Raw genomic sequence first — 15,654 nt, forward strand, 5'->3', positions numbered from 1 at the left:
TATATCAAATGCCTTACAGAAGTCGAGAGAGAGCTACCACATTTAATCATTTATCTTATCAAAGAAAAATATCCAATTAGTCTGGCAAAAACCACCTTTGTAACTATGTTACATTTCACCACATTTCCATTTACATTTTTTCTAAAGCTTTCTGTACTATTGAGATTCATTTAATAGGCCTGTATTTGCCCAGATTTCTTTTCCACCTTTCTTAAATATGGCTTCCGTAACTGAACCTAGGCAAATCAGTGTTGCAGAACATTGTCGTCTACTCTAATAGTCCATTTCCACATGCACTGAAAACTTCTGTCAATGTCTGGTAGTCCATGACTATATCACAGACCCTGTGGATTGCAACTCTGGCCCCACAAATTTCTTCAGGGTACCATGATGTTGAGATGTAGTAAATGTGGTATATAATGTTGATGTGCACCCATTCTTTTTTTTTGTTTGTTTCAAAAGAAGCTTTGAATGAGGACATGGTCATTTGTTGTAAGACTGGGGTGACCAATCTATAGCATGCATGCCACAAATGGCCTGGGCAGCCTCTATGTGTGGCATGCAAAAGACCAGGGAGGGGACACGCAATGCGGAAGCAGGTCTGGCAGGGAGCACAGGGCAGGCAGCAACAAGCAGAGTAGGAGATCAGGAAGGGAGCACAGAGCAGGAAGCAGAAAGCAGAGCAACAGATTACATAGGGGAAAAGGATTGGAATGGCATTCAGGGAAGGTGCAGGTGTGGCATGCCTGCCAAAAAGGTTGGCCCCTACCATTATAAGGGATAGGGCTTGGTTATTACTACCTTTGATTAATAGTGCTATAAGGCACTTGATGTCATTATTTTCATGTATATATTCATTTTTCTTATAATTTTATTTCTCATGGTTTCTTTCTCTTCCATGTTTTCCAAGAGGAGCTAGAGGAAAGTGTGATCCAAAGCTGAAGACACATATTCCTCCATGCAGTTCCACACTGTCCAGCTATTTCTGACACAAGTTCCAGTATGGGGACATGTGTATAACTATCAGTGTGTATGTGTTTGCTAGCAGATCACTGTCTTTTATTTCACAGCTGCAGGATGAGAAAACAGGGGTGCTGACATTTTAGTTTTGTCCCCTTTCTTAGTACTCAGGCATGAGGGCTAGGGACAGAAGTTACACATAAACCGGTTTAAATGATCAGAAACCAGTTTCAACCTATAAAAGAACAGAAGTTCAGTGCACATAAACCGGTTTCAAAATGGCCAAAATTGGTTTAAATAAACCTGGTTGAATGTAGTATCAGACTTAACTGATTTACGTTAAACCAGTTTATGGAATTTCTGTTCCAGACCCCTTCCGGGTTCAAGTTAAATCACAGATCCCCTGCATCTCAGGTGCAGCGAGAGCTGGCTGATAAGTAAGCAAGGATGGGAAACCTGGCTGGGGACTGCAGCCAGGTCTTCCAAAGCAGCCCCTACCAGACTTTTCCCCACCGGAGTGGAAGGGGTGGGGGCATGGGCTGGCAGGCTCAGGCATTGGGGGGGGGGAGGGAGGGGGGTTAAAACCCTCTCTCCCACTGGCACAGGACCCCAGTGAGATCTGCTTAGCAGGGGTGCAGCAGCCCCTGCCAGGCTTTTCCCTGCTCACTGCTGGAACAGAGGAGGTGGGGGCATGGCGAGATGCTGGTCCAGGGCCCGCAGGCTCAGCCGAAGGGGAAAGATGGGGATTTGAAACTCCTCCATGGCCCATGGGGGGGGCCTGCCATGCTTCTGCCTCCCCCCACCCAGCTTGAGTGGGGGGAGAAGTCAGCCCTCGCCAGGGTTTTCTCTCTCTCTGCTTGAATGGAGAGCAGGTGGCATGGCCAGGCCCTGGCCAGGGATCAGCAGGCCAAGGTGGGACAGGGGTGTTTAAACCCCGTCCCTCCCTGGCCCTGGACCTCAGCTGGGACTTGCTTGGGGGGGTAGTCCCTCTGACGGTTTGACCCCCTGCCCCACTCCTCACTTGAACAGAGAGCGAGGGGTGTGCCCACCCCCTGGCCTGGTGCTGGCAGGCTGAGGCAGGGGAAGGGGGTTACAAAACTCCCCCTCCCTAGCCCTGGACCCCATGCAGGGTTTGCCTGGGAGGGCAGTCCCTCCCAGGCTTTTGCCCCCACCCCCCCTCCCGGCTTGAGCGGAGAGCAGGGGATGTAGCCAGGCTTGGGCCAGGGGCTGGAAGGCTGAGGCAGTTTATAGAGATTTTTGCCCCTCTCCCTCAGGTCCGAGGCCACACCCCGCATGGGTCTGGCAGGCTAAGGTGGGGGAGAGGGTGTTAAACCCCTTCCCTGCCCACACACAGCCAGGGAACCTAGCTGGGTCTGCAGAGGGGCCAGCCCGTGCCGGGCTTCTGCCCTTTACCAGCTTGAGTGGAGAGGTAGGGGGCATGGCCAAATCCTAGCCTCAGGCTGGCATGCTGGGGGAGTGGGGGAAGGGAGTTTAAACCCCTTCTCAGGACCCCAGGTAGGTGCGGGGGGGGGGGGGGCAGGCAGCCCCTGCCAGGTTTCTGCCCCCTTTCTCTCTTCTCAAGTGTTCCCTGCCCCCCCTCCCCCCACAACCCCTGGAGGGGACAGCATGGCCATGTCCTGGCCCAGGGCCCTCATGCTGGGAGGAGGGGGTAGTTTAATCCCCCTCTGTGGCCTGCATGGGACCCCAGCCAAGGTCTGCCTGTGGTGGCAGCCCTTGCAGGCTTCTGCCCCCTCCCCTCCCCTCGAGCAGGGAAGGGTCAAAAGCCTGGCTGGGGTTTCATGCGGGCTACAGTGGGGGGGTTAAAGTGCCCCTCCCCCTGGCCTCAGCATGCTAGCTCCAGACTGGGGCCTGGCCACATCCTCTCTGCTCTTCCCTTTGGCAATGGCTGGCAGGCTGGGAGGTGTGCTCTAGCACCTGCTCGTGCCCAGCTTCTGGCCTGAGCCACTGCAGGCATGTGGCTGCATTTCCTGAAAGAAAAGTGGATGTCTGTTCACTTGCTTCTCAGTTTAATTTCTGCATCTTAGACTAACCTGCAAAGACTGAATCAATTCAGCCTCTGGTTTTTTGACTGTCTGTTCTTACCCAAGTATATTGGTTGACTATCCCTGAACAAAGCAGCAGCTAGAACCATGATCAACCTACTATTATCTTCTCTGTTCTTGCACCTAGATCAGGTTAGGTGGTGGCTTAACAAGCTTTGAAGCCGTTCAAATGCCAGGAGCACTGTAAGATGGGACTGAGAGTAAGTGCAGCTGCATGTCAGTTCATTAGCTCTCTTGTGTATTCATTTTCCAGTAGAGCCCCAGGAACCAATTACTGAGTTCTGGGCCTCACTAAATAATAGACAATACTATATAAGACACAGTTGTTATGAGACAGCCCTGCTTTGTCGAGTTTAAAATCCGAACTTGGTAGAGAAAGGCGGGGGGTTTTGATGTTTTGAAATTTGGTTTGATTCAATATGGAACCCCACAAATCATCCATGAAAGGTAATGGAGTTGTCACTGTGGGGAAGTTCACCTGGTAGCCCACTCTTGAGCCATAAACCCTGGAAGTACTTACATACATACATTTTGGAGGTAGTTAACTGGGCAGTTTGCTCCAGAGCTGCGCACGCTGGAAGCCTGGGCTGCCAAAGGACTATAAGCCTGTAAATTCTGGGAGCCCGAGACACCAGGGAGCTTGAGGACTGGGGCTCCCAGGACTGCTGGTCCATACCAGCCTGTACACTGTAGATTGCCCTCCAGGAGTCATGTGGGTAAACTGGCAGAAAACCAGAGATGGCTCTACAGGCTGGATCTTATCAAATCAGCTTCACGAAACTCTGAATTCACTGGGTCTACAAAGCCTGTCAAAAATGTGTCCATTTTTTTTTCCAACAATCGCTACTTATAATATAAAGAGAGGAAGGGTGAAGAAAAAGTTTTGTCCTCATATTGTATACTAACAAACTGCCCTTCAGTAATGATGGGGGGCGGGGGGGTTGCATCCACCTGCCCCCTGCCCCCCACCCCACTTCATCCAGGCTTGTTCCCCACTTCCCTTCCTCTGCTTCCGCCACTTGGGGTTCAGCACTGCTGGCCTCACACCCCCATGCTGCCACACCACCTCCAGGGAGCAGGGCTGGGGGAGGGCGAGGCCAGCTTTGTCAGGCCCTGTCCTGTCCCCGCAATCATGGCAGCACTCTGCCGCCGCCGCCTGTCCAAAACACTCTTGGGGCACTCTGATTGGTTGTTTCAGACAGACAGACTAAGGCTTTTATAATATTAGAATGGAGAACGGAGGCACTAACTTGGTTGTGAAATGACTAATTCAAGGTGACAGAAAATCTGTGGCAGAGGCAAGAGATCTGAACCTTGAACTTCTGGATTAGCCAAGAGTGTCCTCCTGCTTTGTTTAATGAACTGATGATAACAATACCTATGTGAGGTAAAGAAGTATTAGCATCAGATAGACAACTGAAGCACAGAGATGATAAATTATTCGTACAAAGCTACAGAAGATGTCTGTGACACAGCCTGGAACTGAACGTAAGATCCTTGAATCCTAGTACTGTGTCATAAAAAGATTTTTTTTTTCCCTAGACCATCTACACTAAGCGAGAATGACACACTAACTCAGCGATTGTGCAGGCATACATGCCAGTGCAAGCACACTGGGATGTGGATGTGTTGTGGATTTATAGCCGTGTTATGTTGAAACCATGCTGGCCACAACACTGTTTTGTAGAGGATAAGGCTTCTGTGCATGCATGGTCGTGGGACCACATGGAACTAAACTTGGTAAGAGATCAAAACTTCATTTCAAACAGAAAGAAACATGCACGGCTGCATTATGAAGCTCAGTTGTGGTAGTTGTCCATTGTTACTGATGATGCCAGCCACTAATGCACAGTTATAGAAACAGGTTTTTGACAGGATGTTTCCCGCGGCCCATCCAGGACAACAAATAATTTATCTATTGCATTCAGGATTCAACTAAATGGTTAGTCTTTCCTGTTTCTTTTTAACTATCTTTTCTTCAGCTGGTCCAAAAACCTCGGACATTACAAAATAATTTTGTTTTTTTCAGAAACATCTCAAATCTTGTTCAAATGTGGAACAAAGCCAAGTTTTGATACCTCCAAATTTACAAGGTAGAATTACAGTTGTTTTACAGTTGGCTTCAATTTGTAGCCTTTGAGATCCTGTCTATATAGGGAAATTTGCTAGAAATAATTATCTCATATACCAGTCAAACTCAAACACCTACTTCAATTAAAAATACAGCAATATAATTATATTGGTATAATTATGCCAGTAAATTGGGCAAACCCTAACCAGCAACGTTGCAGTCTTCATACTTTCCCTATGACTGTGAAAATTATATGGGGCTCAAAGTCTCAGGGAACCCATGTGATTTGTGACATTAGATCTGCATTTGTCTTAATGGTATGAAAACTATACTAATGAAGTCTCACAAGAGCCACAAATTACAAAAAGCATTAGCACAAATAAGAAATCAAAAGACATATAACAAACATGGGAATATAGCATTGCTTAGTTTAGAGAAGAATTGCTTAGTTTAAAGAAGAAATGAGAAAAGAGAGGGCATGGAAGGAATTTACAAAATATAAAAAATAGCATAGAGAAGATAAATTGGGTACTCCTATTTACTTCCTCAAAGTGCAAGCAAAAAGGGGATATTCAAATAAACTCTCAGGGCAGGTCCCCACTTGCAGGGGTGTGCAGTTTGTGACATCACAACCATATCCAGGGATCATGAAAACATGTTCCATACTGCAAATTTACAGCATGGTGGCAATATATGCTACCAGGAAATCCCGGTAGCAAAAAAACCCAAAACAAAACAAACCCTACATCAGTAGTGTGCTCTGGAACAAACAGAGGATTGGCTGTTCAGACCAAGCTCTGTGGTACCAGATCTGTGCCCCTGCTGCACTAGGACAGTATGTAATACTTCTGGGGCCAATACAGGTGCTGGCCCCAGCCTTCCCTACTCCTACCTACAACAATTTGCTGCATGCCAAAGCACACATGCAGGGGCATGCAATAGGGCACAAAGCAGCGGCACAAGTTTGTGCCACTGCTATTTGTGCCTCTACAACAGGGGTGGGCAAAATGCGGCCCACCAGGCCATTCTATCTGTCCCGTGGGGCCCCTAAAAAATTTAGAAAATTAGTATTTATTTGCCCCTGGCTGCCTGTCATGCAGCCCTCGAATGCTTGCCAAAACTCAGTAAGCAGCCCTCCACCCAAAAAAGTTGCCCACCTCTGCTCTACAAGCACATGCCCCTGTACGTGGGGACCCACCCTACCGTTGCAACTGTAAAACTGATAGGATGTATTTTTTAATACAGTAGCCAAATTACCCTAAGGAATTTACTGATATGATTTATGACTAAGACCAAACAGGTTTCAAAACAAGTTCAAACACAAAAAAGGCAAAGCTTACCTTATTAAGTTTTCAATATCAAGCACTGAAACATTAGGAAAGCCCCATCCCTTAAGGGACTGTCCAAGTCTGCTTTATGATACAGTCTTTAATTATATGAACAGATACTACTTTTTTCCCTACAGGATCCATATTCCTATTTCATTTGGTACACAGGATCAACACTGATCATTTAATGAGCATGTACATAACATTTTATTGTTCTCCTCATTGTTCAACGTGCAGCTCCAGGTCCTATTTATTGCATACTAATTAAACCTTGCTCTGTAGACATAATTCTTAGTTTCCTCAGAGGCTTCTCAGGGATACCCATGTCTACAGTATTCTTCAGCTACATTAGTGAATTTATCTTTACAATACCCTTTGAGCTGAAGAAGTGGTATCATTCCCATATTATAGAGGCTGAGGCTCGTCCTGTCCTGTCTCTTAGCTCAGCAAGTGCCAGTTCTCCCCACTTGTGACTCCTCATTCAATCTATTTCTTCTCTTCTCTTCCCTCCCCTCCCCCTATCCTCCTCCTCACTGGTTCCCATTCTTAGTGTCTTTCCTCTGACTTATCCTCACCCTAACTCAGTCCCCCACTCCTAGTCCCAGTCTATGCTGCTGTCTCTATCTCCCATTTTCTTTGCCCAGACAGTCCTGTTTTTCCCATGGTCCCTCCAACTCTTCCTCATATTTAAGTGTTCATCACAGTCACCAGTCTTGATGCACAGCTAGATTCAATCATCCAGTTTCCTTCCAATCTGTCCCTATTTATTTTTTCTTCAGTTACAATCTCAACAAATTTCTTGCCCCAAACTACTCCTCCTCATCTTCCATCAAATTAGATAGATGGCTAGGGGTCACAGCAAACACAAGAGAAAGTCTCTCCACTCTTTGTTTCAGTGCCAGGCTGGCAGAAACCAGCAAAGGAAAATTCCATCTGCACTCACAAAGCCCCGGGCTGGAGACAGCCAAGAGGTACATGTGCAATTTGGTCAGAATTGAGGGACTGGGGCCTGTTCAGTCACTTTGATGCTGGCATATAGGGCAGTCTAATCCAGCAGTGCTCCAGATGAACGGTATAGGGTCGGTCCATGAGCTGGATCCTGCACACGGGTTTGGTGTGTTAAATATGTTGAGTTAGGGATGTATTTGGTAGCTGTGTTGGTCTGAGACAAAAAGAAGTGCAAAACTCTAAAACTCATGGTTCAGAGATTATGCCTTTTATAAGACCAACTAAGAAATCGCAAAGAAAAGTATTTTTTTTGTGATTTCTCAGTTGGTCTAATAAAAGGTATAATCTCTGAACCAAGAGTTTTGGATTTCAGATACATTCCAGTGCCCCCAGCCCTCTCTCGCATGCAGCCTGACCTCCTGACTGGTAGTGCTCCCCTGCACCCAGAACCCAGGAGAGCTGGGACACAGCTCTGTGGGCTGGAGGGTGGGCACAGCTGCTGTGGCCACTGCTGGGAGCTGGAAAGGACCGAGCCAGTCTGCGAGACTGGACTCTGCTGAGACTTAGTGCTGGGGCTGCATCCCAGCCCCTGCCCTGAAAACTGGAAGCATTGCCACAGCTTGGGAACATGATAGGCAGGGCCAGACACTGGCATAGGTGAACCAGGCAGCTGCACAGGGCCTGGACAGGAAGGGGACCCAAAAATGGTGAAAAGAATTATTCCATAAAGTGGGCTTAAAGCCAGGACCTTCCCACCCCAGCAACTAAGGGGAAGACTCATGAACACTGCGTGCCCCTGGAGACTGGGGGGCACAGTGAGCTCCCGCAAGCAGTGGTGGTGCTGACAGCAGTGGGAGCGTGCCAGAGACAAGTGGGGAGCTGCTGCAGGCAGCCCCAGTGCTATCAGCAGCAGGAGTGGCAAGTGCCAACCAGCGGTTGGCAACTACCCGCAGACACCGCTGGCAGCGTCGACAGTGGTCAGGAGCGATCGCGGACCACCCAGACATCGCCAACGATGTTGGCAGCAAGGGGCAGGGATGGCGAGCGGCAACCGCCTGCAGGTGCCGCTGAGTGTTTGCAGCACCACGCTTAGGGGCTGCACGTGCACCTGTGTGCAGCCCCTATGCGTAACCAAAGGGAGACTCCTCCCTAGCTGGTTCTTGCAGCTTACAGCTGAGGGCAAGCAAAACTCAGGGGCATCCGAACCCCCAGCCTTCAGACTTGGGCCCACATGTAGGATGCCCGCCAAAAGATCTGGAAACACCTGAAGCCCCATACGGGGGTGGAGGATGTTTGCTGGTAGTAGGGCCACTTACGGTTCTGGACTGACTCACAGATTTAGAATTTGGTTTTGTCTTTTCCTAGATGCCAGCCTCGGAAAGGACCTCAACAGATCACGGAGTCCAAACCCTGCCTGGGCAGCAAAGAGCGCTGGGGTCAGATGATCCCAGCCAGATGCCTATGCCTCGGGACATGGAAAAATGTATAATAATAACAAAATGAAAATAAGGATTATTATTATTATCATGATCTCTGGCGCAGGGGGGGCCGATGTACTAAAAGTTCACCGGGGCCACCAGGAGTCTGGGGACGGCGCTGATCACTGGGAACCTGCCTGTCCCACTTGAGGCCTAGACCAGGGGCTCAGGCCCCGGATGCGGCACCGGGCAACATGAGGTGGGCGCGGGGCAGCGAGCACAGGCCGAGAGCAGCGCCCGGGAGCGGAGAGAAGACGCCGCCGCCCGCCCCGGAAGCCCCGCGCTGCCGCCTTCCTGCCGCCGCCCCGTCCCGTCCCGCCCCGCCCCGCCCGGCCGACCGACGTGCGCCGCCCCGCCTGTCTGCCCGCCCGCCCGCCCGCCGCGCGGGGCCATGCGGAGCCCGGCCTGACGGCGGCCCACGTGCGGAGCCGAGCCGGGCCGCGCCGGGCCGGCGGGAGGATGCTGCTGTCGCTGGTGCTGCACACCTACTCGCTGCGCTATGCGTTGCCGGCCGCCGTCATGCTGGGCGCGGCGCCCACCTACGTGCTGGCCTGGGGCGCCTGGCGCCTGCTGTCCGCCCTGCTGCCCGCGCGCCTCTACCGCGAGCTGGACGACCGCTTCTACACCATCTACCAGAGCATGGTGCTCTTCTTCTTCGAGCACTACAGCGGCGTGCAGGTCACCCGCCGGCCGGCCGGCCCCGGGGCACGTGGGGGGAGGCGGGTGGCAGAGACTCCCCCGCATCCACCTTCCTCCCCACCAGCCTGTGCAGGCTTCCTTGGGAGCCTCCCAACCACCCCCGGCCCCGGCTCTGGCCCGGGGCAGATGTGCTGCCTCTGTCATGGCAAGACAGCTCCTGCCCTCCACAAAGGTGGTGCAGCCCAGGGGAGGTGCTCATTTTACAGCTGGGAAAACTGAGGCCAGGGAACTGGGCCTGCCTGGCGCAGGACAAAACAGCACTCGGCCCAGCAAGGGAAGCCGGGGAAATAGGGCTGCTCCCAGCCCAAGAGAAGCCCCAAGCAACCCTCTGGCATGCTGGGGATGCCCTGTGGAAGGCCAGGAAAGCAACTGGTGGTATTTGCAGGCATCAGGGTTTCACTCTGAAATCCCCTGGCTGGAAGCAGGGTGTTAGGGCAGGTCAGCTAGACTTTTAGGTAAAAGATTTGATTTTTTTTCATGCCGTCTCAGTGGTGGGGGGGAAAAGCACAAAATGTAACTTCTCCATTTATCCTGTTTGTTTACCACCCGCTGGGGTCAGTTTGGAGCCTGAAGGAAGCTAGTAGGAACTTGGGCTTACGCTGCAACTCCCTAACCGAGGTCGAAGATCTCAGGCTAGAAGCCTGTCGGCTATCAAAAGAGCAGCTCTGTGCAAGTAACAGGATTTCCAGGCTGTATAGGAGCTTGTTTCGTAGAATTTCAAAATACATTGCAGATATTAGCAAACCCCGGCCACAGGTTGCATTTCCATTTGCAGATGGCAAAACTGAAGTATCGAGACTTTTAAGGTATGGGCATGTTTGGCAGTTTTATTAGGTAGCAGGCCCACTGTGCAGAAGCTACTGCCCAGTTTTTTAAGGTAATGAGCACCTATTTGTTTAGCTACAGGTGCTGGAGCTGCAGGTGCTTAGGAGCTCCTAGGAATGAGTGTATAAAACCTTAATTCTTTCCATTTGCTTGGCACCCAGGTGTGATCCTATTCTACTCTGTTCTGGTCCCCAGAGAAGAGTTAATGCCAAAATCGTCCTTCTGCTGCCTGGTTTTTGTAACTTATTCTTAAGGCTGACTCGAGGATGTATTACAAAGGTTAATGGGGTGATTCTGTTTGTTTTCAGGGACTCGCGCAGGGTGGAAAAGCATCATAGGCGCATACCAAAGTCCCCTTAGACATTTAAGAGGTGGAACAGGATCTGGGCCTAATCTCCTAATCTAGATATGCCTCCGGCAAATCTAGAGCTAAAATGTTTGGCCAAATTTATAAAGGAAACTTGTTATGAAAATAGAACCCAGTTCTCTTGACTCCTATAGTAACAATAGCATCTATTTTAACATTGACTTTCTTAGAGACTTTAGGAATATGTAAACGAAATGTCTTATTCCCAGATACAGACTACTTCTGCACCGAGGACAGAAACATGCAGAACATTGTGTTCATTTGATTTGTGATATGACATGAAACATAGAGGAATAATAGTGTTGTGTTTAAGGCCTGGGACCAGGAGCTGGGAGAGGTGGTTGTTATTCCCAGCTATGCCACAGGCCAGAGTCAACCTTGACCGTGGCCAAGTTAACAGATTTTACTGTCTTGGTTTCCTCTGTAAAATGGAAAAAACAAACAAACAAAAACAATACTTTAATTCCCCACTGGTGGGTCATTGACTTTTTTTTTTTTTTTTATCACGGCCTTGTGTTTATATAGGCTCCCCATCCAGAAAACACGGTGCACTGTTACTTATTAGAACTGAGCTGTCACATGTGATAGACCTGTGGTTTAATATGTAAGTCTAGAAATCAAATCAAGACTATACCCCATTATATAAATAGTAAAAGAATTAGCAATTTGAATCAGGCATTTTTACTGTGGGATCTGTGATCAAATCACACTTGAACACATTCATGGCTCTGTGATTGTGAGAAGTCCCATTTGCTTAAGTGTGTATGGGATCAGTTTTATTGTCTTGAAACTGGAGTAAAACCTGTTACTTTGGGGCACCTAATTGAGTTAACAGAGTAGGCAAATCTTTTCCTATAATTTTAATCCCTGATGTATATAATAAATATCACGTACCTGAAATCAAATCACAAAATGCGATCTAGAACTCATAACATTATACTTACAGAACGTTCATCACTGGGTATCTAAATTGCTTCATGGCCACTGAAACATTATAACTTGCAGAGGGAGGGAGGGAGGTTTTGTGTGATGAATTGAATACATTGACTATTTATGACACAGATTTAAGTTTTAATTGTTCATTGCTTTTACTGCTAGATAAACAGTTTGGAAACCTGCTCCAGCAAAATATTCAAGCAGACTGCACAATCTTATTGAAGTCAGTAGGATTATATGTATGCTTAAGTGCTCTTCTGGATAAGGCATGTGAGTGACTTGCTCAAGGTCATGTAGCAAGACAGTGTCAATGCTAGACATGCAGCCTGAGGCTGTGCCCTCAAGACTTTCACAGTCCCTTACAGTTGTTGTGTCCGTGTATGTCTCAAGCAATACACACCTAGGCTTTCATAAACATTTATGGCCTCTGCTCTTAAAACCATAAACCTGTTGAATTTCTCATTAATGTGATGGCCATTTTACTGGGTTAAAGCCTGGATTTAGGCCCTACAAGTTAGGGTATTTTTTGTTTTGTTTTGTTTTAACTAGATAAGAGCATATCTTAGTTTTGCAGGAGTGGAGAAAAGAGGAGGGTTCTATGTGGCAATGACTGTTAGTCCACAAAGTCTCTCTCTCTCTGTCTCTCAAACACATGTACACACAGAGATCATTTAATTCTGCTGACTTGAATGTTTCTAGTCAAATTTATTGAAACAAAAGTCTACTTCATGATCTGTGTGAGTTTTATCTTAACCGGTTATACCTCAAACTGGTGAAATGGGGCTGCATCCTGAGCTATGTGATGTAACTCATGTGAATCCCTAAAAACAGAAGGTGGGGTTGAGAGTTGTACCGTACATCTGTATTATAATAGAGTAGGCTAGTAGTAGGCTTTACTACTGCAGTACTTGGGTTCTGATCACTTTCTTGCTGTACAGGTCCTCTCCCTTTACATATTTTAAGTGACATCCATAGTAGTAGTAGTTCATTTCCAGCTTTCATTAAAATGGTACAGTAGAATTAACAATAATTTTATTAGTACATATCATTTTGTGAGTTGTAGTTGCTGGTAAAAGAATATGATAACATTACACATTCCATTAATTTCAACAGAAGTAATATCAAACATAATGTAATAATACATAAAACTAAATAAAACAAAGCAATATAAACTAGTAGAATAAAAAAGGGGAATTCTGTTTGATTTTGGCCCTTATTATTTGTGCGAGTAGTGCAGATATACCTACGGAATATAGGACAGGTTGTAAGTTGTTAGAGAGGAGGCAAATTGTTTTTTCTTCATTGGCCTAGTGCTTGAAATTTTCCACTAATGGAGAGATCCATTTCCCTCTTATGTCAAAGAATGAACAAGACCACAAATTGTGATTTAGGTCATCTATTTCATTCCTCCTGCAAGAACATATCCTGTCTATAAATATGAGGGCCAACATTATCACCCCATGATCACTGCAGCACTCATTAGAGTGAATCTCATAGCAGTCTCTCAGTGTTTTTGGTTTTGTATCTGCTTACTACCAAAAATAAGATTCTGTCCCTGTTAGCTTTGCAGAATCCATGTAGCTATGGAAGAGAAACCTGAGTTCTGGCTCATTATGAGAACTGTCAATGAATTTCCAATAGTGTGGATAGTGAAACCTTTTGTGCTGCATTAAAAGGGGGACAGAGAGTTACTAAAGTGTGACTGAATCCAGCATAACTGCTTTGTCTGTTTCTAACCCACAGAAAGTGAAGCTAAACCCTAATTACGTACTGCCTGTTTCATTGATGGGCAAAACTGACCTAGCTTTGCTTAGTGCAGGTTAGGAGTAGACAAGCAAAATCATTGCTTTGGAATAGCTAAGGCACCCACCAACAAACATAAGTCTTCTCCCTACTACCCTCCTCCCACTTTAAAACAAAACTTACGTGTATGTCCACTTTCAAATGTAGTTTTAACACTAGTGGTAATATGTCTCTTTCCTTTCATATTATAGCATGAGCTTAAGGAGCTGGCATTTAGGAAAATAAACTTGCTAACTTATAAATGAAGTATGTTTGACAGCAGCATTGTAAATGTAAGCATAGAATCCTGATGGAACTTAAAGAGCCATATTTGCATTTAGTGTATATCTACATATTTTAATGTAAATTACATGCTACAAGTATACTAACTAAATTCACATGTTGCATTCTGACTATGTCCCAGAGTAGCATTCCGGATTAGAAACTCACAGTACTGAAAATGTATGAATGCAGTTACGGAGAGTAGAACACGAATAATCATTACACTTCTTTCCTTTGGAGGTTTTGTTCTTCCTGCAAGATGCATTTTGTTGAGAGATGTTTCTTTTTTTCCTTGAGTTGGCTGTTGATTCTCCTCTATAGATTTAATAGACATTAGGGCTGGAAGGGACCTTGTAAGATCATCAGGTCCAGCCCCCTGCTCAAGGGGCAGGAAGCCAGCTAGGGTCAAAGCATCCCAGCAAGATAAGCATCCAGCTGTTTCTTAAAAGTGTTTGGAGTAGGTGCTTGCACCACCTCTGGGGGGAGTCTATTCCAGGCCTTGGGGGCTCAGACAGTAAAGAAGTTTTTTCCTTGTGTCCAGCCTAGAACAGTCTTGCAGGAGTTTATGTTGTTATTCCTTGGGGTGCTCTGGTGAACAGGTGTTCCCCCAGATCCCGATGCACACCCCTTATGTACTTATAGGCTGCCACCAAGTCACCCCTGAGCTTGCGCTTTCTAGGCTGTGAAAAATATAAGATGCTGAAACCTTTTTTAAGCTTGGTTTAAAATGAATGGCTTTTGACAACAAGTGGTATGTTACAACTTGAGGAGCTAAAACTGGGACTGACACAAACAGGTGCAACTCTGGTGACTTGGAGGAATTACCTTGTGCCACTTGTGGATTTGGATGTACTTTTTTAAATCTTGAAAATAACTGTGAGCTCTTTGAAAGCATTGACTTAGTGTGTCAGCTCTTACGCAGTCTTGCATGTCACAATGAATTCATCTTTATGAATGCAGTCCAGAATGCAGTCTTCATGAAGGTAATCCATAACACCTGTCTTCCAAGGAGGTCAGTGTCTTTTTCTATCATCATATTGTCCAGATGAGATTATGAAAACAAAAATGATCTAAAAATATGCTGTGATTTAAGATGTGATTGAAAGGACTGGTAATAGAGCTTCATCATATCCCTCACTTATTTGTGACCATTTAGACCACTATCCCAGCTTACAACAGGACTATGAAATTAATGGTTACCATGTTTGTGCACATGTTTCAGAGCAGATGAAACCTAAATATTTTGCTTGTAATAATTTCTGATTTCTTTGGTATTTCCCTTGTCTGGCAGTGATCCTTAGGTATCTCTTTCATGCTTCAGCTATGTAAAATTCACATCTATTCTAGTGTGCTTGTTTCTGTCATCACTCATGCATCTCTCTCCTTCTCTTGCCTCCTAGTCCTCTGGAGCAGGATGTGTTAGAAATGCTACTTTCTTAGGAAATGTTTTAGTGTCCATCTCAGAAAAGTGCTCTGAGAGTCAGATGTCACTCACTAGTAAAACACTTCCACTTATCTTCAAACCATCTAGCATACTGAGCAGAAAACTGCTTACAGGCAGCTAATTAAGGGGTGCTCAACTTTGGGGTATGTTTGAAATCTGACCCTTCGTAGGAGGTTTGGTGCCTGTCTCAGGATTGCAGGATCTCCTGGGGATCCTTTCTTGAGAGTAAACATCTACAGGCTTTTTTTTTAAGAACAGAGCAGGACTCATTCTTTTCTTTTAAAACATTTCAAGAGGACATGCTCACCTATATATATATATATATATATATATATATATGGCTAGTACTTAGAACAGCCACCCAAGAAGTGAGACACAAGTTCTAGGCCATCCTCAGCCTGCGGATTTAAACCTATCATTCCTGGCTCCCAGGAGTGTGCTCTAATCATATGACTACAGCCTTGTGGCTTT

The 15,654-nt window shown here is 46.6% G+C and overlaps 1 protein-coding gene across 1 annotated transcript in view; it reads left to right on the plus strand.

Moving 5' to 3' along the window:
* The first annotated feature begins 9,214 nt into the window (after positions 1-9,214).
* The window catches only part of AGPAT5 (1-acylglycerol-3-phosphate O-acyltransferase 5), a 105,727-nt gene continuing 99,287 nt past the window's right edge, over positions 9,215-15,654 (plus strand). The window contains exon 1 of the mRNA XM_006262403.4: positions 9,215-9,526. Within this exon, the coding sequence (XP_006262465.2) occupies positions 9,308-9,526 (219 nt within the window). The 5' untranslated portion in view covers positions 9,215-9,307. The remainder of the gene's footprint in view (positions 9,527-15,654) is intronic.

This window comes from Alligator mississippiensis, chromosome 1 (genome assembly GCF_030867095.1).
Source record: "Alligator mississippiensis isolate rAllMis1 chromosome 1, rAllMis1, whole genome shotgun sequence".
NCBI lineage: Eukaryota > Metazoa > Chordata > Crocodylia > Alligatoridae > Alligator > Alligator mississippiensis.